This window comes from Vipera ursinii (genome assembly GCF_947247035.1).
Source record: "Vipera ursinii genome assembly, chromosome: 7".
In the NCBI taxonomy this organism is placed as follows: Eukaryota; Metazoa; Chordata; class Lepidosauria; order Squamata; family Viperidae; genus Vipera; species Vipera ursinii.
In genome coordinates, this window is record NC_139521.1 from 38,675,378 (window position 1) to 38,697,882 (window position 22,505).

At 35.8% G+C, this 22,505-nt stretch overlaps 1 protein-coding gene across 1 annotated transcript in view; it reads right to left on the reverse strand.

Moving 5' to 3' along the window:
• Positions 1 to 22,505, reverse strand: part of SEC24D (SEC24 homolog D, COPII coat complex component) — a 70,245-nt gene that overhangs the window by 20,439 nt on the left and 27,301 nt on the right. The window contains exons 9-13 of the mRNA XM_083367359.1: positions 11,593 to 11,731; positions 8,117 to 8,232; positions 5,151 to 5,275; positions 3,985 to 4,173; positions 3,633 to 3,726 (exon numbers count right to left, since the gene is read on the reverse strand). Of these exons, the coding sequence (XP_083223485.1) occupies positions 3,633 to 3,726; positions 3,985 to 4,173; positions 5,151 to 5,275; positions 8,117 to 8,232; positions 11,593 to 11,731 (663 nt within the window). The remainder of the gene's footprint in view (positions 1 to 3,632; positions 3,727 to 3,984; positions 4,174 to 5,150; positions 5,276 to 8,116; positions 8,233 to 11,592; positions 11,732 to 22,505) is intronic.

Here is a 22,505-nt window from a genome sequence, read left to right on the forward strand (position 1 = left end):
TCAACTGCACTAAAGCTATACCTTATGAGTGGCTTCACAGACCAGGTCAGGGAAGAGAACTCACAAGAGTGAGTGGGGCTCTATTGTACAGAAGTGTAATAAACAGAATCTTGAAAGCCTTCCCAGTTCTTCCTCTGTCCTCTCATATACTACTCAGAATTACAGACTTTAAATCAGTTTCTATACTTCCTACTTTCCCAGGGCTAAGATTTCTTGTGCAGTCTCTTTTATCCGTTAATAGCGCTTGAGTTCCTTCACCAATGTTAACGGTGACTCTCTCTACAGATTACCACACTTGGACTAAATAAAGAAGCAAAATAAATTCACATTTATTTTACTTCAGAGATACCTTCCTAAAATACCCGAAATATATACAGTAGACATATCCTTCACTGATGATTGGGGTTTACTTGGCTCTTTCATGTTATCCAGAGCAATGAAGAAGCCTATTCTTAAATAAATCTGTATTTTTATATAAGTGTCCACTGAATCTTATCAAGGACTGAGATGCTGATTGTTTAATATGAAAAATCCAAAAAAATATGTCATTTTTTTGCCTTAATCATAATTACATTCTACTGAGTGTGACTGCCATCTTTCAAAGTACATTATTCATTTTTTGCCTTAATCATAATTACATTCTATTGAGTGTGACTGCCATTTTCCAAAGTACATTATTCATTAGCTGGCCTTCATAAGCAAATTGCATACTAGATAATTATTGGGAATCAAGTGAAGTTAGCACTAACAATACTAAGTTTTCATAATTGTTTTACCATATTTTAGATGAATTAGCACCCAAAACATTCACATTGAAATAGTGAACCATGCACTTTATTGACAGTTTAAATTGTATTTTTTCTTTCCACCACCATACTTTTTCAAACACACTTTATTATTATTCAAATATCAATTTCCTCTTCCTGGGAAGATGGTGAAATACAAAAATGCTGTGATCATTTGATTTATGTAGCAAAGCATGTGTAACTGAACTTGTTCACAGTTGGCATTGTGAGCAAAAAAACAAAGGAAAATAAATCGAGAGACTAGAAGTCTGCTGAACCACTGATATCACTTTCATGGTAAATACACACACACACACCCCATTCCAGATGGATCCCCTTTGAAGTTATGATGTATTCAGGGTATGGAATTTGGTTTTAATGTTCTTGTATATAAGCTTCCAGTACTCTTGTTCATTTCTTTTAGTCACAACTGATTACATTTAATATTTATCTGTTTTTAATACAAAATAAACAATATGTCCAGATATGCAAACAGAAATAAATACATACATTCTAATTAAGAGGGAACTAGAATTTTTATTTGCATAATTAGATTCCAATCTGGACAACAAATAAACCACATACTTATTTTTAGACATAGGGGATGCTACTTGTTTATCACATCACTGCTCCATCTACCTGAACAATGTCTTGATCAGTTCTTCAGAAATCCTTTCCAGCTTTGAGACTGCAAAGACTAATCTGGAGCCTTTATAGGTAAAGCATACTTATGAAAATAATATGCTGAATATATTTCTATTCTGAAAATAAGCTACACTTATTCAGAAAAAATAGCCATAAAAAGAAGTGAGATAATTTAATTTTAGAATGTAGATAATATGGAAACTGTTCCATCTACCTGAACAATGTCTTGATCAGTTCTTCAGAAATCCTTTCCAGCTTTGAGACTGCAAAGACTAATCTGGAGCCTTTATAGGTAAAGCATACTTATGAAAATAATATGCTGAATATATTTCTATTCTGAAAATAAGCTACACTTATTCAGAAAAAATAGCCATAAAAAGAAGTGAGATAATTTAATTTTAGAATGTAGATAATATGGAAACTGTTTGGAAGAGTAAAATAAAAAAATTATAGTGCACTAGAGTGGTAACAGCGTTCTGTGCGCCTTTGGCGTCTAGTCATGCCGGCCACATGACCACGAAGACGTCTTCGGACAAGCGCTGGCTCTTCGGCTTTGAAACGGAGATAAGCACCGCCCCCTAGAGTCAGAAACGACTAGCACGCATGTGCGGGGGAACCTTTACCTTTTACCTAGACTGGTGCAAAAAATTACTCGAATGGGTAGTAGGAAATCTAGTGCTTGGTAGAACAATTAGGTAACAGAGTCTGTAGATGAGAAAATATAAGGGGACTACTGCTGCAAATGAGCATGGGAAAAACATATAATGTGTATTCAAAGAGTGACAGTGGAACATATTGCAGTGAAAGACAGCAAGAAATGGATCACATTAAAAGGGGCAAAGGAAGTTTAGCACTGTTGTCAAATGAATAAAAAATGTTTTCAAAATGGGTGGAGCTAAACAAGAGACCTCCTGCATATAAATGGCGTTAAAAATAAAAGTGATGAGATAATGTGGAATGTAACTGAAGAGAATGATAGATGGAATATTTTATAGATTTTGTGTGGGAATTATAAGAAGATAAGTAATCCCCCGTTGGACTGGACCTAAAATCCCATTAAGTCCAGCAGTCTGTTTTTACAGTGGCCAATCAACTGCACAAGGAAACCCAGTAGTCTCCCAGCAGATGGCCTTCAGAGGTGGTCAAGGTGTCATCAAGACTAATGCTAATGATCCCATGAGTTCTATGAATTGGTCCACCCCGTTTTTTGAAGCCAGCTAAGTTTGTAGATAGCATCATGTTTCACAGTAACAAATTCCAAGGTTTAATTACACACTGGGTAAAAAAGATTTCCTTATGTCACTCCTGATTTTTTCAGGATTTCATTGGCTGATCTCTGATTCTAGTATTTTGAGAAAGGAAAATAGCTTCTCCTTGTCACTTTATCCATATCCTGCGTAATTTTTGTACACTCAGTCAAGTTTCCTCTTATTTGCTTCTTTCTTAGACTAAAAAGTTCCAAATTTTACAAGCTTTCCTCTTAGGGAAATTACTCCAACCCTTTTCATCTTCTTCAGCTCCATTATACTTTTTGAGGTGTCACAACCAGAAATACGCACAATAGTATAAAAAGTATGCACTGGAATGCTGAGAATGCTAATGTATATGCGTAAGTGAAACTATTATGATTTTCTAGAGTAGTTTGTCCAGCTATGTGGCAACGCCTAGCCAGCTTTGACTAATTTTGAAAAGCTAACGAGGATCAATCCTGGTTGGTACCTCAATGGAAGACCACCCAAAAATATCAGGATTGTAGGCTAGACTGAATAGTTGAAAGAAACCCGAATAATTATCGTGACTGGAATTCCTGTATTGTCATCAAGAAATACTACAGGGATGCACTACAGCACAGGTATCAAACTCACAGCATCACATAACATGTCGTGACATGTCGTGACTTTTTTCCCAATTGCCGGCAATGGGGTGGGTGTGGTTTTGGCGTGATGCATCCAGCCCATGGGCTGGCAGTTTGACACCCCTGCACTACAGGGATGAAACTGTGCTCAACTGAGATTTTACCCCTTTTCAAATAATTTTTAAACATTTACTTATGTTTACTTTTTTACTTCTATTACGAAAAATAGCATGCATGAAGCTGCTTCCAGGTATAGTAAAAAAATTCTACTGACAGAAAACTGCAGGAGCTATTATGATGATCAATATTTTTCAAGGAGAGCTTTTCATAACTTAGTGAGGTCTAACCTTGAGTGCTTCCATGCCTGCTTGAATCACAGGAGCAAAGACTGTCTCACTCTCATTTGTATCTCCAAACATCTCAGGAATCTGGTCCAGCAAGCTAGAGAAAGGAAGAAAAAATCATTGTTCAAAAGATTGGACTAGACAAAAGAAACAGTCCTTCCCCAGTCTTATGCTCTCAAACTACAACTTCCATAATAAAAATCTAGCTTGTCTATTATGGGATTTATCTTCAATTAATGATAAATTTTAACATCCATTTTTCCATTATCAGTCTTTTCAAAACTAGTGCATTTTTTACAAATATAATCCCTACTTAGATATTAATATGAGGAAAATGTATAAAATATATGCTTACTTATTTATAACAGATTGTGATTCTTGGAAGTTGACAAGGAAGCCATCCAACAAAGGTACAAACACTTCACTGACGTCAGTGACTACCATCATTTGAGGTTGTGCAAGAGTACTTTTTACATTGAAGAAGTGAAGGATTTTATTATAAGTGACAAATCCAACCCGAATTGCTGAAACATCTTGCTCCTCTCTTGAAAAGAAATAGTTTTGGAAAACACAGTTGCAGGAAGTTCTTCACACTGTTATTTCATCTTACCCAAACATTTAGATTTTAACTGAACATATTAGATAAAAGACTACATCCACACATATGCATAGGATCTTTCAGTGAATTCATTTCTAGACAGATATATGAGGGAGAATCTGGGTCTGAGTTAGAAAGAATAAATCAGCTATGGAGAACACTGACTTACTTTAAAGCAAGCATTGGGTTACAGATACCCAATGTTTTTATTTCTAAAGGTAATTATATAAATCATGTACAGTATACCTCAGAAGTATTTTTAATTATTTTGTTTTAATTAAAACTACCTTTAAAAAAACAAGTTAGATTGGATAAGTAGCCTGGTGGACACCAAAGAGATGAACATTGGTACCTCTAGGAACTATTCTGGATCACTGTTATAATAGTCCCAAGGCACTTCTTTCTTCAATCCACTTATCTTACTATCTTCTAAACAATGTTCTGACTGACAAAGCAGTAGTAAAATTTCCTTAATTCAGACTCGAACCCCTCATGGCTTTATGGGGAGGGACATGCAGCTTTCTTGCTTATAATATGGAAGTTATTTGCTTTTAGATCTGGACTTTCCTGCTGGCTTCCCACCCAAGCTCTATTCAGCTGCAAGGCTACTTTGCTTTTTGGATTTGGCAAAGGCGAGCTTGAGCCTGTTAAGTTGGCTTAACAAAGAGAGAGAAAGAGGGAGGGAGGGAGATGGAAACCAAACAAATTATAAACATGTAGCAATTTTGGGTTTTTTATTATATTGAATATCTTGAAACTGAGGGCAGGGGATTGAAGAGGACAACATGATGTGCATCATTACAAAAATGAATGCAGAAGGAAAGCAAACAGATAATTCATTGATCAAGACCTTTACTCCTTAGTTGTTTCTAAATTTAAAATATTATTAATTTTGCTGAATATTTATTACACTTTTTTCTTACTTTGGAAGTCTGTTCAGTACAGTTTTTAGTTCTTCACAAATGAGCTTAACAAGTCCACTTTTTATGTTATTGTATGACACATCAATCATAAAAATATAGGCTGGTGGCTGAGGAGGCTTGTTGTTCTATGAAGAAGGGGAGAAAAAGCAACAGTAATAGGACAAATGAGATTATTTTTCCAACATTCTCAAACCATGAAATACTTCAAATGCTATATTACTACTATTACTATTATTATACTACTACTACCATTACTATTACATATAGTATTTATAGCTAATTTAAGGCTCACTCTCTTCTGATATTAAGATTTATTTCAGTGAAGGTATTGCAAAATTATAAGAGCCAAGTTCTATATGTTGGACTAATTTTCCACCAATAATCTACCTTTTATTTATTATTCACACTCTTCTTTGGCATGAAATTTATAATTACGCAGCTAGTGCATGAAAATATGATCTAACCACATAACATTTCAAACTGCACTATGGCATCATTAAAAGTCAGGCATATCCTTTGACTGCCAGGTGACTAATGCAGAAGAAAAAGATATTTTCATCAAGATGATGGTGCAAGGTGAAAAAATATAAACTCTATGATGTGTAACATGGGGATATAGAATACATGATTACTTAAAAGGGATATAATTTTCACTGCATTCCTTTTGCACTTCCCTAATATCACCTTGTTTAAATTACAAGGCACAAGGGACTAAAGGGTAAGGAAATACATTTATGATAAAATCTCCTATTCCTCCTCCTACATGTGGCATGTTCTCATATATTTATTCACTTTTGTATGTTCTATATGTGCATGTATAAATGTTCCCTACATTCTGGAGTTGTGAAAAGTTCTCATCTTCTACAATTTTACTTCATTCTGAGAGCAGGATGATGAAGTACCTTATGAACTTAAAGTACTAATAATATTAATCAAAAGTTTAAGCAGGCAAAAATGTGCTTGTCAAGTCTTCTCTGAAGAAAACACTCAGCATTAAGACAATTTATGAGAAACTCTTGAGGATATCAGCTATCCACTGCAAGCAATCATAGGTCATCTTTGCTCCACAAACATAAAAATGATAAACAACATTCCCTTTGCTCCAATCTAACAGAGATTATTCTGGGAAGTCAAATATAAAGTTAGAAAAGACTCCCTTATTTCCTCTTTTAAATAATGATCCTGAACTCTTAGCAGGAGTAGAATGCTTTATGAAAACTACTTCCTGTGCCCTAAGTAATTCATAAAGCTCGTCTTTACATTCATAGGTTAATTGCTGAAAATAAACAACAAGGCAATAAGAATGCAACTCCAAGTAATTGCAACATAAGCCATTATGTTAACAATAATGATGTTTCTTCTCCTTTCAGTTGTAGAGAAAATGATGTCAGCACATCACTCAGAGAAATAAGGGAACTGCAGAAATTTACAAGGTCTGAATTTTTAAAAGCTTTTCTAACCAATTCCCAAACACTATCATGAAGCACCTATCTGTATATTAAATTCTACCTATTTATCATCATGATTAATAGTTCTATATATTTGTCATCAATAAACACCTCAGATATTGAGGTGCAGTATTCAAATAACTTCCTTCAAATTATAAATGCTCTACACTAGTGAGAGCTTTTAACATGAAATATCAGTTATAAAAGAAGTATGGACAATTGGTCATTCAGCTCAACTATGAACACTTTTACAAACTGGACAAAAAAAACAATCCTACAAAGCTTTATCCATGAGGATTATCTAGAAATTCATGCAAATTCAACACAGAGACTGTAAAATGATAGGTTGAGGAGAATTTAAAGGTCATCTGATCCACTCCTTGCTCAGGGGAGGATTCATTACTGCATCTCTAACAGAAAACTATCCAGAATTTATTTGAAGACTTCTAGCAAATGATAACATTCCACTTCATATGGCAGCCTGTTCCACTGACTGATAATTCTATATTGTCTCTTATTCTATATCTATTGTCTCTTATTCTATATCTCTTCCTAATGGGCTGGGTTGGTTTTAGTCTAAGGCTAAGGCTGAGTAGACACTGTCACAGGATTATAAAACTTCGGGGGGGGCTCAATGCCACCCCTCTTTGAAATCATTCTAAAAATCCAAATCTTCACATCAGTGTGAGGTGGCACTATCAAACAATATAGCTATTGCCATATACTTTCGAACTGGCATTTCAATGGCTTTTTTTCTAGATTCTTCACTATCTTAGTAGCCCTACTCTATACTTTCTCCAACTAGACACAGTCCTATCTGAACTGAGGTGCCCAGAACTGAATGCTGAGCAGAGCGGAACAATCATTTACATTGATCTTGATCATATGGCCCTTTTTACAGCACCCAACATAGCATTTGACTCTTAGCAGCCACATCACACAGTTTGCTCATATTAACTTTTTGACTCATGTGGTCAAAATGAAGAACCAGACCCTTTACAGATGTGCTTTGAAACATCAGAGATTCTAAGACAAATCAATGGGGGAACTGAGCTTACCAGGTTATCAGGTTACAGGTATAGTGGCTATATTCAATAAAAAAATGGATAAACCTGGTTAGTTTTAAGCCCAATTAGGTTTATTTTATGAGACTTCGGGTGCTCTGTAAAGTGAGTCAATTTATAATAATGTTCTGTGCAAATACAAAAAAAACCTAAAAGAAACAATTTGGCAATCATATTAAGCATGTAACATGAGCAGGTTAATTATACAGCTGTAAAAAACTAAAAAATATGGATTTTTTCCTCAAAAGAAATTTCTTAGGGAAAAATAGGAAAATTGTATTATATTAACATAATTTACCTTATTTATTTTTATTTGGATTGTATTTTATATTGCTCTGGGTGTAGATTTTAATTTAAAGAAAGAAGTAAGGCTGCACTCTTTCTACAGATATAATCTGTAAATCTCCCTGATTTAGCACATGTCACATTTTTTTCCATGCTGAATCAGACTTACCTTGCAATAATCTAAAGTAGCAACATATTCATACGATCCAAGTGATAGCTCTGGTCTTTCATAGTGGTCTATTCTTCTACCAATGTGATCCAGATGTTGAAAATAAAATGGAGGAACTAAAAAAAGAGGGGGGGATTACTTTCTCTTTTAGTTCAACAGAAATAACCACATAAAATCTTGAAATATTCTTCTGAAAGTGATAATACCTGACGAGCAATAGATTTTACATGAAAGGAGCAGTGTTGCAAGGGATGGAATTCTTTGTATTGGTTTTGCTTTACAGCAGTTGTTGGCGATGATGAAACCTCTTCTAATACAAGTTCACATTTCCAACCAAATATATCCCCCTTAAAGAAATTTCTTTTACTTGTCTCATCCATATTCTTTCTGTCAACCTAATCACACAACTTATAGTTTTAGGATTTGAGAGTTTCAGTCTGTCAATATGCTGTCTGTCCACTGAGGTACACATTACACAAGCAAACCCATATCTTTGATGTTACTTCATTTTATACTGTTTTTCCTCTGACCACTTACATGAAGTTTCTTGCTGACCATGTCAGCATTTGCATGTTACACACTTACAATAGCCATTGCAGTAGCTTTCAATATGGTAATTGCATTCCCTTTAGAATATGCTAAAGGGCAAAAGGAGGGAAGAAGAAAAGAACTGGGGAGAGCTAGAATTGTCAATAAAGGTATTGGAAAAGGACTGATCCTGCACCTCAAAAGAACCCAAGAGATTTTTGTTCACTGTGGGAAAAGCAAAAAGGGGCTGCCTCTACATTTTTGCTTATCTGGTGCAATTAGAGTTTAAAGACTTGAAAAGAAAAAGGGCATTCCTTAGATCTGTCCTTGAGGAAAAGCAGCTTCCTGGCAGTAGACAGCAACTGTAAAAAAAATCAGCACACCCGCCAAGATGCAAAAAATATAGTGGAACAATTCGTCTTACACTGTATTATTTCATATGTGTAAATAACACAGATAAATAATGGCTGTGAAAATGCAGTGGCTCTCAGATCTCACTGTTCACTTAGAACAGGGGTGTCAAACTCAATTTCATTGAGGGCCGCATCAGCATTGCAGTTGCCTTCAGGGGGCCGGGTGGGTATGACCTGGGTGGGTGTGGCCTACTGGGTGGGTGTGGCTAGAGTGTGTATGGCCTACTGGGTGGGCATGGCCAGCTCTACATCGTTCGCATCAAGGGTGCCTATGGGGGCCTGGGCAGGAGTGGGACAGATCTGAGGGTCTCTGGCAGAAGGAGGGTCTCTGGGCCAGGGCCAAGGCAGTGAGGGCTGTTCCCTCACTGTTTCCAGGATGGCTTCGCAGGCTGCATGAAACTACTTCGCGGGCCGGATCTGCCCCCTCCCCGGGCCTTGTGTTTGACATGTCTGACTTAGAACCATCTGACCTCCTTCAACATTCATAAAATACACATTAGTGCACACTCTGTCTTTCTGTTATGAACCCAGCAAATACTTTGCACAAAGTTTCAGATTTAAGTCAGAATCATACTTTGGAGTACAAATGTATCACTTGTATCTCTCTCGTTAGCTGTTGAGTGGGAGGAACTAAACTCACTATTATTTTACTATGGCCACCATTTTCTCCACAAGATCGGAGAAAATGAAAAGGCTTGTTCTCCTGCTTATGATGAAAATCACAGCATAACAAAAAGAATATTGCAGGCATGCAAACAACTCTGGTTGTAAATGGCATGTTTGATAGCTCACTGTTATATACATTTGTGAGAACTTTCTGCTGAATAAACAGTCCCAGCAGCCAACTGCCTCCCCTTTCTTTCCAGAGATTAAGCTTTGAGGCAAATAAGAGTTGGCATAAGTCTTTTAAGGTTCATGTTTCACAGCTGAAAAGATTACTGTATTAGGGAAAGCTCTGTGGCACTTTGATCCAGCTGAGGAAATCCAACTAAATGCAAGCATCTTGAAAAAGGCATTCTGGCAAAGCCTTGGGACTTAGCCAGAAGCTCAGAAACTTGTATTTATGAGTCACATGCAGTTGTACTTGGACAAATATGGCATGGCATCTACTGTTCAAAGCAACTCCAGTCATAGTAAAATTAATTGATGTTTTAACCATAGTAGTCCTCTGATATAAAGTGAGGCAAAGTCCTTAATATTTATTTTTCTAAATGGTTCAAAAATGTATTTAAATCTATATAGAAAATAGTTTGATTTAATTATAATAATACCTTTCCTTCTCTGCTTACCTATTTAATGAAATGTACACAGAGTATAAAATTCACAACTATTATTTTACAGAAGTGATCTTATAGAAAAATTCAAGTACTTTTCTAAAAAAAAAGATTAACTGTTCTTGCTATTCTTTGTTAAGCATACCCAGTACAAGTATCTATATATCTTAGGGAAAGCCTTTGAATCTTTTCTATGCATGTCAAAATGGAACATTCTGCTTGTTATATAGAAGCAGCTACAAACATTTCTAGCTTATCTTTAAAGGTTGTTCTAATCTCATAGAAAACAACAAACAAGCTGTTTTGTGTTTTGTCTTTTCAATATGAAATATTTCCACATAATTCCTAGAGCAAAGGCTGAGTGAGTCTATTGCACATTTTCAACTGCCAGATTAATACAAGACCTTGAGAAGTCTACCTTTAATCAGGCAATGCTGGAATCTTTTCAATGGACAAATTCAAAATTTCAGTTAATATGAAGTGAAATGTTCAAGCAAAATACCAATTCAGCCTGGCAGGATACAGATTCTTACTTCAGGATTGCAATTTTATACCTACATGTCTTGTGGTAATCCACAAGTATACTGTACATACACTTTTGGAAAATTTGGCGTAAGATTTGACTGTAATGTGTATTTTCTTATTGGAATAGAAATATAAAGACGCGGAGAAGAGAATAGGGCAGAAACTGAAAAAGTTCAGCAGAGTTTTCCAATGGCCCTTTTTTGAGTAGAAGATTAACATGCACATCTAATCTTCATTTCCTTTGGTCTTTTTTAATTGATCTTTCCTTCATTCTCTGGAACCACAGAGTTGGAAAGGGCCAATTATGTCATCATATCCAACCCTGTACTCAGTTCATGAATCCAAATTAAGAATCCCTGAAATAAATTATCCAGCCTACATTTGAAGAAATAATAAATGCAAAAGTAGTTCTTTGGTCAGGGATGCTCCATTTTAAAGACAATTGCAAAAATCAGAAATAGTCATAATTTGCAAGCCATAGCTTTATTCAAAAGACAACTGAACTTGCTCTTCAGCATTATCTCTGGAAACAGAACTGAGATACACAAATTCATCGACGCTAGATGAGATTTCCATATAATTGACACATTTTTTAAGAAACACTATTTCCATTTGGAATAGAGTGAAAGAAAAGTGTTCTAGGTGTCTTCTTTTTAATTAACTATTTTAAAATTTCTTTGGGGAATGAGTTTTCTATAATTTCAAAAATGACAACCAGAAAACCAATGCTACTTACCATCATTCACACAGCTACAAAATCCACACTGATATTTTCTTCCTCCCTCAGTGAACTGCATGAAGGGGCACATGTAAGCTTTGCATCGATTGCATCGAATTGGTCCATTTTCCCCATGGTTTACCAGATAAAGTGGTGTCTGCAGAGATTTTTTTTAAAAAAATGGTAATGCAAATTGAATAGGTCAGTATCCTGGCTATAGATAGTTACACCTGAAGGGTCACTGGTTTCATATTAATATGAGAGAGCTTTTAAACTACCAGTTTAAATTTGAATCCTGCATGCTTTCTTCCGCATAGTACTTTTAATGTTTTGTAATTTACAGTACTGCTCTTGTTGATTAATTGAATCAATATGTAATATAACTGCATGCATCAATACTTCACAATGTAAAAGTAGCTTTAAAATAGCTTTAAAAACACTTACATTATCCTTAACTAACACAAATCATATATCACTCAAGCTTTTCTTATGGGAGAGTTCAGTACAAATCTTTCCCACTAAAATGAATGGGATTTGAAAGGACTTAATTTTGGGCTGAATCTATCTACTGTAAACAAAAATTAGAGCAACTAATTGTATATAATTGCGTAGTATAAAAGTGACAACATTTATTCGGAAATAAGTACCATAGTAACGACAAGGTTTTTACTAAGAAGGTGCAATGTACTTTTGAATATATAAATAGCAATATCCACAGCACTTAAGACTTATATACCACTTCATAGTGCTTTACTGCACTTTCTGAACCGTTTACAAATGTCAGCATATTGCCTCCACAAATATGGGTCCTCATTTTACCATTTTTCCATCCTCAGAAGGATGGAAGGCTGAGTTGACCTTGAGCTGGACTGGATTGACTCCTGGCAGTGGGCAGAGTTAGCCTGCAATTAGCATTCTAACCACTGTGTCACAACAGCTCCTAAATATTTTGTCAGTATAATCTTTAATACATTACATGCACAAGGAACAGTAAAATCATATTTCAATAGATTAATTTGAGAAAGAGAATGTTCATTACTCAGAAATATCTTAACAGAAATCCTAATTAATAGGGATGAAGTGGTTGAGGGAGTGGAAATTGGAGGAACTTTTGGGGACAGTGACTATGTCACCATAATGCAGGCATAAATGACTGAACAAAGTTAGATCAGTGTCTTAGATTTTATCAAACTAAGAAGAAAAAATAGTTCAGGATCCATGACAGCCTCTGAAAAATGAAATACTGAAGACATAAACAAATACAATACCACAGAGAAAGATAAACAAAAGATACCAGAGCTCTCTGACAAAAATGAATAATGTATAAAAAATGAAAACAGGAATATATAAGTAAAGCAGAATATAAGCAAATAGCCCGAAATTGCTGGGATGGAATCAGAAAAGCTAAGGCTCAGAATCAACTAAGACTTGCAACAAATGCCAGAAAAGGTCCTTACAATATGTAAGGAACAAGAAAAAAGACATAGTGATGATAGATCTACTAATGTGAGAAATTTAGGAAATTTCTCCTTAGTTCTAGGTTGCTTCTCTCTTTGATTAGTTTCCATCTATTGCTTCTTGTCCTGCCTTCGAGTGCTTTGGAAAATAGCTTGACTCCCTCTTCTTTGTGACAACTCCTGAGATATTGGAACACTGCTATCATGTCCCCCCTCGTCCTTCTCTTCATTAAACTAGACATACCCAATTCCAGCAACTGTTCCTTATATGTTTTAGCCTCCAGTCCCCTAATCAACTTTGTTGCTCTTCTCTGTACTCTTTCTTGAGTCTCAACATCTTTTTTGGTGCAGAGAAGAGTAACAAGGATAATAAAAGATCTGGAGGCTAAATCATATGAGGAATGGTTAAGAGAATTAGGTAAGTCTAGCTTAACGAAGAGATGGAATGGGGGTGACAGGATAACTGTCTACCAATACTTGAGGGGTAGTTACAGAGAAGAGGGGTCAAGTTATTCTCCAAAGCATCTGAGGGTAGGGCAAGAAGCAATGGGTAGAACTTCATTAAGGGGAGATCTAATCTGGAACTAAGGAGAATTTTTCTGACAGTAAGAACAATTAATCAATGGAAGAGCTTGCCACCTGGAGTTATTAGTACTCCATCACAGTTTGGACAGCCATTTGTCCAGGATGAAATAAGATCTCCTGCTTTGATTAAGGTGTTGGACTAGAAGACCTCCAAGGTCCCTTCCAGCCCTATGATTCTAGGTAATTCTAACTGAAGAAAAAGGTATCACAAGGATTTGTATCATTTGTACAATAAAGTCATTATGCAAAGGATTACACCACGTGAAACCCAATTCTTTGATATTTGACAAATCAACATTTTCACTGAATACCAGTATATTGAATGTAGTTAGCATGCAATATGGAGATTACACTTTTAGACCCACAACTCACTTCCCTGTGAACAAGAAATGATTCTTGCTCACATACAGAGTCAAGCCTGAACTCTTATTAGAGATTAAAAAAATGTGGCCTTTTGCAGGCAGAAGATAAGGGAAACCCTAGAAAAGAGCAAGGTTTTCCTATGTCCCTTGAACCCCTGATTAACTTTTGGGAAGTCCAAGAAGCTGGAAAAATAATCGAAGAACATTTGCTTCAGGAAGCCTTTTGTTTCTGAAGGAATGAATAAAAATATATAACAATATAATCTAGAAAGTCTGATAATTTTTCTCCTTTTTTCCATCTTATACCACAAAGAGTGTCAAGGCAAGGCAGTCTTGCATTTCTTGCATTATCATAAACTAGACAACCGTATAATTATCTTCTTCTACACTGAAAGTTTGCATTTAAATAATTTGAATTATAACATTTTTTTACACTTTCTCTTCTTTTAAAAATATTTTTAAATCTCATCATCCATGTGATTGATTTATCTCCTATAGAAAAGGAGGGGAGGCTGAATATTCTGCTAACCATCTTTATGCTAATCAGTCAAGAGGTGGATTATTAAAATTCTTTTTTCCCCTCAATTTAGACATGCAACACATTTCTGTATGAGGGGATGTGTCTCTTTTATCCTACCTAGCGTAAGGATAAGAGCACCAATGGAGGTGACCACAATAGATAACTGATGCAGAGCAACTATTTTCTTAAAGCAGGAGATATAATGTTAATAATTATAAAACTGAGTAAAGTCTTCTAAATTCAGCAAAAATACATGAAACTGAACTGTTTGAGCTGAATTGTGTCCAATAAGCCAGTAGTTTGGTCATAGCATATTAAATGGCGGTGTCATTAACACAATTATTTATTTGCTTTAATTTATGAACATTATATTATTTAATCTACCTTTTCTTTCAATGAAATTATTTTGCACTAAAACATGGCTATGTTAAGAAAAATAACTTGTGAGCAATTTATCTTCCAAGAATTATTTCTTCAAATCAGCAAGTTCAAAAGAAATGCTCATAAAAGTCATTGGTTGAACAGGCTGCAGATATATTAATTTGCTTGCTTGTATCTAATATGCCATTAGAGAATTGAATAAAAGTTGAATAAAATCAAAACAAAACAGATTTTTCTAATGATTTTTATAAGAGGTGGAAATGTCTTACATTGAATATTTTTAAGAATGGTCTTGCCTTTTTAACTGTAAACAGTACTGAATTTAAATACAGTTATTGCAAATAAATATTACAACTGAAATATAATTAAAATTAATACTTTGGGGGAGGACCTCTTACATTACCATGATCAGAATTACTTCATCAACTATTTTATTTGGTTTGTATATACAAATTACTTAAAATGCCAAAAACTACAAAAATCATCTTTTTATCCCAAGAAGAATAAATTTCAAAGGAAATGCATGTTGTTGCACACTGCTTTCTCTGGTATTCTCCTATTCATATCAAATTCACATTCTTCAAAAATGTTACCATGGTTGTTAGAGAAAATTCTTATAGCCTGAATGTCATTCCTTTCTAAAAAAATTCTAATTCCTCTATAATTTTAAATTAGCACTGTTTACTATCATTTTTCCAGCAATATCACTTATTTATATTTATGGCCATTCGTTTTCTAAACATGCTTATTTATTCATTTCAAAGTAAAAACAACACAGATCTTGTTTTTTATTTACCTGATCTAACATTAGATCATATGCAATATTTTATTCCATTAATCAAAAATAAAACTGAAAAGTTCATTCGAGTATTATTTCATCTATAATTGCCTACAATTAGAAAAGACAATGAGTCAGCTGAGCAAAATCTTCTTTGTGCTCCATGCTATCTGTAGAGGTCAGTCTGCCCCAAAGAGATATCATACAATACTCATAATAAGGAACAGATTTGTGCTGACTGCAGTACCAGAACAATTGCAGTAAATGCTAAAATATAAATCCAGTGAGACTGAGAAAGACCAAACAAATGTTATTCCTTTGTCTTATAATAAAATAATGAGCTGAGGTTAATAACTGAAAAACACATTCAGAATGAATATCAATTCATTCAAAATTGTTCCTAATGTTGACCAAAAATACTAACAAAGCAACTAGCAATTAAATGCTGATATATAATGTTGTTATCCCATATTTTCTATTGGCCATGTTGTGATTTCTCTAGACCGTTGTTAGAGAGAAAGTGTGGGTGATGTTGGTGTTTCATGAAGTTATTTAGTGTATCATTTAAAACATTGACACATTAATTAGAATGATCTAGTGGAAGCAAATATTTTGTTAACTCTGGGGTGAAAAAGTAGTGTTTGACTCTTGGCAGAGCAGGAACTGAGCTGATTTTAGATGCATTATTTATCAAATATCATTCTTTTGATAGTTATGTTAGCAGATTATTGGAATTTAAGATATATTCTCTACTGTGGCTTTGCAGTTGTTGAATAAACAGAATAAATATCCTATTAGTGTGATATGTATTAAGCAAATCAAATGAGATTTGTGAAAATTGTATCAGGAATCAGGTACTATATGTAGCACAATATAATATATATGCGTATTATATACAATATATACGACATGCACAGTATGTATCTATATGTGCGTGTATGTGTGTGCATTAAGACCAGTGATAATGTTATATACTGTTAAATAAATGTCTTCCTATGAATAGTATATGTTCGCTCTCTGCATTTGTATCATTCAACAGGTAACAAGGTACAAACCAGAGCAGTCAACGTATTTGCAGTTGTCAAGGAGCATGATATTTACTGACATATCATAAAATCAGACAGGTAAAAAAAAAACAGGTTCTCCTAAAGCCACACATCAAAGTCAAATCAATAAAGACATTAGCTATTAACTCAGATTAAACCTTTATACATTCCATTACCAGTTAACACTACTTTGATGGTAATATCTGCTATTAATTGCTACAAATTAATGCTAGAGGAACAAAATACACCTGTGAATATGAATGTATTGACAATCACTTTCAGCAGTGGGCCAATCATAGTAGTTTGCCTAAATATGTAATCCACCCAAAGTCAGCAAGGGGATGCACAGCATAAAAATTAGATAGATAATAGACAGATAGATAAATGATAGATGAACAAGGCATTATTTTTTAAGATTTTTGTAGTAAAATTCCAAATTCAAATTCTGAATTCGGCAGGTTCTATATAACAGAGCCAAATAATAGATTAAGTAATTAATGGCTGCTTTATCTTGTGACAAAGCAAAGAACTTACTTGGTTGTAGTAAATAGCAATACTCTTACATTACAAGGCTGGTCTCTATCGCTGTGCTAATGCACAGTATATTCTATGACCAAGAATTATTTTGGCACTGGCAATTTAGTTACCAAAATTTGTGGCATGAAACAGATAAAACTAAAACACAACCACAATTAACCACAATTAACCACAATTAACACAACCACAATTAACCACAATTAACCACAATCTATACTTAAAAATAAAAGCCCAGCCTTGCATGGATTATCTGACCTCTGAAATTCTAAAAGACTACATTGCCCATTTTAGTCTTTTCTAGATCTCCTCTCTGCAAATCATGAAAGATTTTTTATTTATTTTATTTTAATTCCATTTATATCCCGCCCTTCTCTGAAGACTCAGGGCGGCTTACAAGCTTAGCAGTAGTAGCCTTCATTCTATGTATATGCCTGCTTGTTAGGGCTTTCAACCCCCCCAAGCGGCATTATTACAAAGTCAGCTTAATTGCCCCCAACAATCTGGGTCCTCATTTTACCTACCTCGGAAGGATGGAAAGCTGAGTCAACCTTGAGCCTGGTGGGATGCGAACCTGCACTAATTGCAGGCAGCTGGTGTTACTTAAGGAGGCATTAGCCCACTGCTCCACCAAGGCTCTGTAGATGGCCAAAGAATTCTACAAATTGCCTACAGCACATTTACACAAGTTCAGGTATCACCTTGTAGAGAAGATAGGCAACATAGAAATGTAATAAATAAATAATAAAGTTCATTTTCAACAATTATCCTTCACTTCCCATGACATCTTATAGGGATTCATTAATTTCAATACTAGTTCTAGTTCCATCCTCCTGCAGCTAAAGCATGACATATTCAGAGTCCCACCCATTCTAATAACTGTGGTAACTAAGCAGGGTGTGCTCAGATTAGAATACCAATGACTTTCCTTAGCTTTGAAGTGTTGATTGTTATATGGAAGTAGGGTGGTGCTGTTTATCAAGGGAAGGTCAGTAGTCAGGATTAACCAACGATATAAACACAAATATGAAATCAGAACCCATCATGGTAATCTAAAGTCTCTACTAGACAATGGATCACCAAAATGTGAGGGAGCAAAAGCAATTAGAACAAAGGAACTGGAAAGAAACAAATAACCAACTAATCTGCAAAACATATGGTAAATTGCTAATCTGCAAAACATATGGTAAATTGCCACAATATCAGAACAGCAGTTTAGAAGGTCATGAAAATAATTGACTATAAAGTGCTTTTTTCATGCTAATCTTCTGCCTTTCATAGCTTTCACTTAGCACTGAACTGACATTTGGATTACTGACATTTAGAAGACTATACATAGAGCTAGTATCTGATGTATCTGAGCATTTCTTCTTTTATAAACTGCTCTTGTGAGCCCTGGAAAATAAGTATTTAGTTTCTGTTGAATGCACCATATTGGCTAATTTCCAAGGAGAAAGTTTTACATGCTTCATTGATCCATTCTCAAAATCATTCTAATGCCACTTTGAGACTACAAAGCTTTAAAAGTCTACAATCATATTCTCCTTTGTTCCTTATTAGTAAAAAGAGGTCAACAATATGATTTATGGAAGTTGATTAAGATTTATCCACATGAAGCTGACAAGTTAAATGTGAAGTGATGGAAAATCTGTGATTTACTGCCAAGCTCCAATTGGGAACCTGACAGTGACAGGTTACGAACCTGCATTTTCTGCCCAGCAAAAGAGAACAGATGCAATATATTTTGCCCTCACTGGAAATGTAAATACAATTATTTTTATTAATAATGCCAATTTAGTAATGTAACAGAATAACAGAGTTGGAAGGAACCTTGGAGGTTTTCTAGTCCAACACCCTGCTCAAGCAGGACACCTTATATCATTTCAGACAAATGGTTAGTTCATACACATTATAAATTTCCATGGCAAGAGGACACTTAATGGAGCATCAAGGCATGCTAGGGACTGTGTGAGCCTTGTGAAATGCTCAATCCTACCATAACATGGGGGAGGGAATCAATTTTCTTAAAAATTGCTGGTTTTAAAAAAGGTATCATTTCCACAGAATCAATTTAAGCTTTATAGCAATTCATTAAAATGGCTTTTAAGCCAAACTATTGAAGTAGTGAGAGTTAAATTAAAATTTTAATGTATATACAGTAAATAAAATAATTAAGAGAGTTCTTCTTTTATTAAACAACAGCGCTGTCATGATTTTTTGAAAATCAAAGGCTTCAATTTAACTCAAACTCAATGAACGCTATTTAAAAATTGCATTATGTCCCTTAAAGTCAAAGTTTACACTGTGCCATGTTTTTAAATTCATAACGATTATGATTACTGAATTTTGGCAACTAGAGAACAGAATGCTGCTCCATTTCCACAGAGAGAAGCCAAGTTCTCGCCTGTTGACAGTTGCTACGAGGCAATCAATAGAATTTCTTGCCAAGTCACTTGGAAATTCCCCACAGCAAACTATCTGGATCCATGAAATGCCTGTTACAGACTATCCAAATTAAGTGTCTGTTGGACAGTTAGTGTCCTTTAAAAGTCCTTGCCAGAGTTGCAAGATGGCTAATTTCATTTTTTCTAGTGCTCAAACTTGAGGAAAACTATCGTCTTGCATCTCCTCATGGCTAGCACCATCCAAGCACATGTGTGTGTGAATTCCTATTCTCTCCCTTTCCAGAGTTGTTCCCAGGAACCAGTCTGCTTAACAGTTCCATGGTCTTGGCTGAGGCCATTGGCTCCGCTTTTGAAGAGCCAATTTCAGTTTGTCATACCTCCACCAGAAGTCTGCATTGTTGATCAAAAATCTAAGGCTAAGGTCACCAGCAACTTGACAAAAAGATACAGGATACAAGGTTGGATCCACCAAGTGGAAGTAGGAATTGACAGCATAATATTGAGCCTATGTTTTGCCTGGTATCCCTCACTGTATCAACTGACTCATAATAACAGTGATCTGTCTACTTCTCCCAGTTACATAGAACAGGGCTTTTCAACCAGTGGTACGGGTACCACCTGTGGTACATTGGCACCTGGCAGGTGGTACGCGACCATCCTAGAAAAGTGGTAGCGGGGGAGGGGAATGAGCTGAACCAGTGGCAGCATCACACAAGCCTGAGCGAGAGATGGCTGGAGCTGCAGGGCTGTCAGGGCTCAGCGGAAGAACCAGGATCAGCACCAGGCTCCTGCTGGGGCTCAGCGCTGATCCTGGCACTTCTGTTGAGCCCTGAAGAAGCGCCAATCAGCTGGAATGTTGCAGCATCTCCAGGGTCTTGTGATTTACATTCAGATGCTTGGCAACTGATTCATATTTATGATGGTCACAATGTCCCAGGGTCATGTGAAGTGACCAAAACTTGCTGCAACCGCCTAGCAGATGGGGCGAATAAAAACCAAACACCCCCCACCCCACCCCCGCTGCCAATCCTCAACAGAAATGCTCACAACAATGAAAACCTCGGACAGGAGGAAGAGCGCCACTGGGCAGGCAGGCGTCTTGCTCGGCTGTGGCTTGGGGGGCACTTTTTTCAGTGCAACTGTAACTTCGAACAGTCACTAAGTGAACTGTTGTAAGTCGAGGACTACCTGTACTTCATCACTTTTTTCCTTTTTTTTTTTGGTCAAGTTTTTGATATCTGGCTAAGCAACTGGTGGTACTCGGATGTTACCATATCCTAGATGTGGTACAATGGGTGAAAAGGTTGAAAAGCCCTGACATAAAAACTATCTCAAAATGCTTCTCAATTAACTATTATAATTCTCATTAATCTTAATTCTTGCCAATCAAATCTTGCCAACCAAAAAAACCTCCCATTGTCTAACATATTTAGAACCAAACATAACCCATTTAAAACTATGTATTTCTATTCCATGTATTTAACCTTTCATTTTTTAGTGGGAAGCTTGTCAGTTCCCTGCCAGTTCCCATTCAAAAAAGTTAAAGTTACAAACTGGCTGCACACCTCCAACTACAACTGTATTCTTACTATAGCCATATTTTTAAAGAAGTTTTTAAAAACCAAACATCTGATTAAATTTTCTACAATCGATATTAGTAATTTTTAGGAACTATTTGAGAATTACAAAATTAATTTACTATAGGTAAAGGTAAAGGTGCCCCCGCACATGCGTGCTAGTCGTTTCCAACTCTAGGGGCCGGTGCTCATCTCCGTTTCAAAGCCGAAGAGCCAGCGCTTGTCCGAGGACGTCTCCATGGTCATGTGGCCGACATGACTAGATGCCAAAGGCGCACAGAACGCTGTTACCTTCCCACCGTAGTGGTCCCTATTTTTCTACCTGCATTTTTACGTGCTTTCGAACTGCTAGGTTGGCAGAAGCTGGGACGAGTAACAGGCGCTCACTCTGCTACGCGGCACTCGGGATTCGACCTGCCAAACTGCCGACCTTCTGATTGACAAGCTCAGCGTCCTAACCCACTGTGCCACCGCGTCCCTTAATTTACTATAGAAATAACCTAATTTCTTCTAGGCACTGCAAAGATGAAAAAGAGAGGGAGAAGACAGGGAGACTTCTATATCTATAAAAAGATAGCATCTATCCAAGATAATAATAACAAGCAGTATTAAATGTTAAACAAAGATCATCTAGTTTATTCAACCCTGGCCATTATTAATACATTCCAAAAACCAATGTGCAAAGTGCTTGGACAGCCACGTTAGCTGTTGCTTTTTGTTTCCATGATCTGTTGCTAAAGCAATAGTTTGCTAAAAATATATTCTGTCAAACAATTATATTGCGGAAAGGGAAGGGAAGGGAAGACAAAAGGGGAAAAGGAAAAGGGAAAGAAAAGGGGGGAGAAGAAAGAGAAATGGGGAGCAGAAAGGGGAAAGGGACTTATCACAGAAAAGAAAAACAACTTGAATTGTCAAAATGGAGAAGAAATTGACATGGATAAAAGAATGAAATATAAAGTTACAAACTTCAATTTCTCCCTAGAATTCTATATATTATTTCTACCCAATTCAGGGGAGACTCTCTGTATACCTGGGTGCATGACTTTATAATGATGATGGTTAGATCACTTGTACCTCTTAATGTGTTCTCTACTGTCTTATGTTTGCTTTGTATGTCCAATAAAACTAGTAATTTGCATTTTGCCTTGAACATGTCACAACTGAGAATCAGTGCAGCTGCTAAGTACTAAAGGTTTTGATTACTATTCCACGGCTCTGTTGCTATAATACAGGGCTCTTCAAACTTGGCCCTTTTATGACATGTGGACTTCAACTCCAAGAATTCC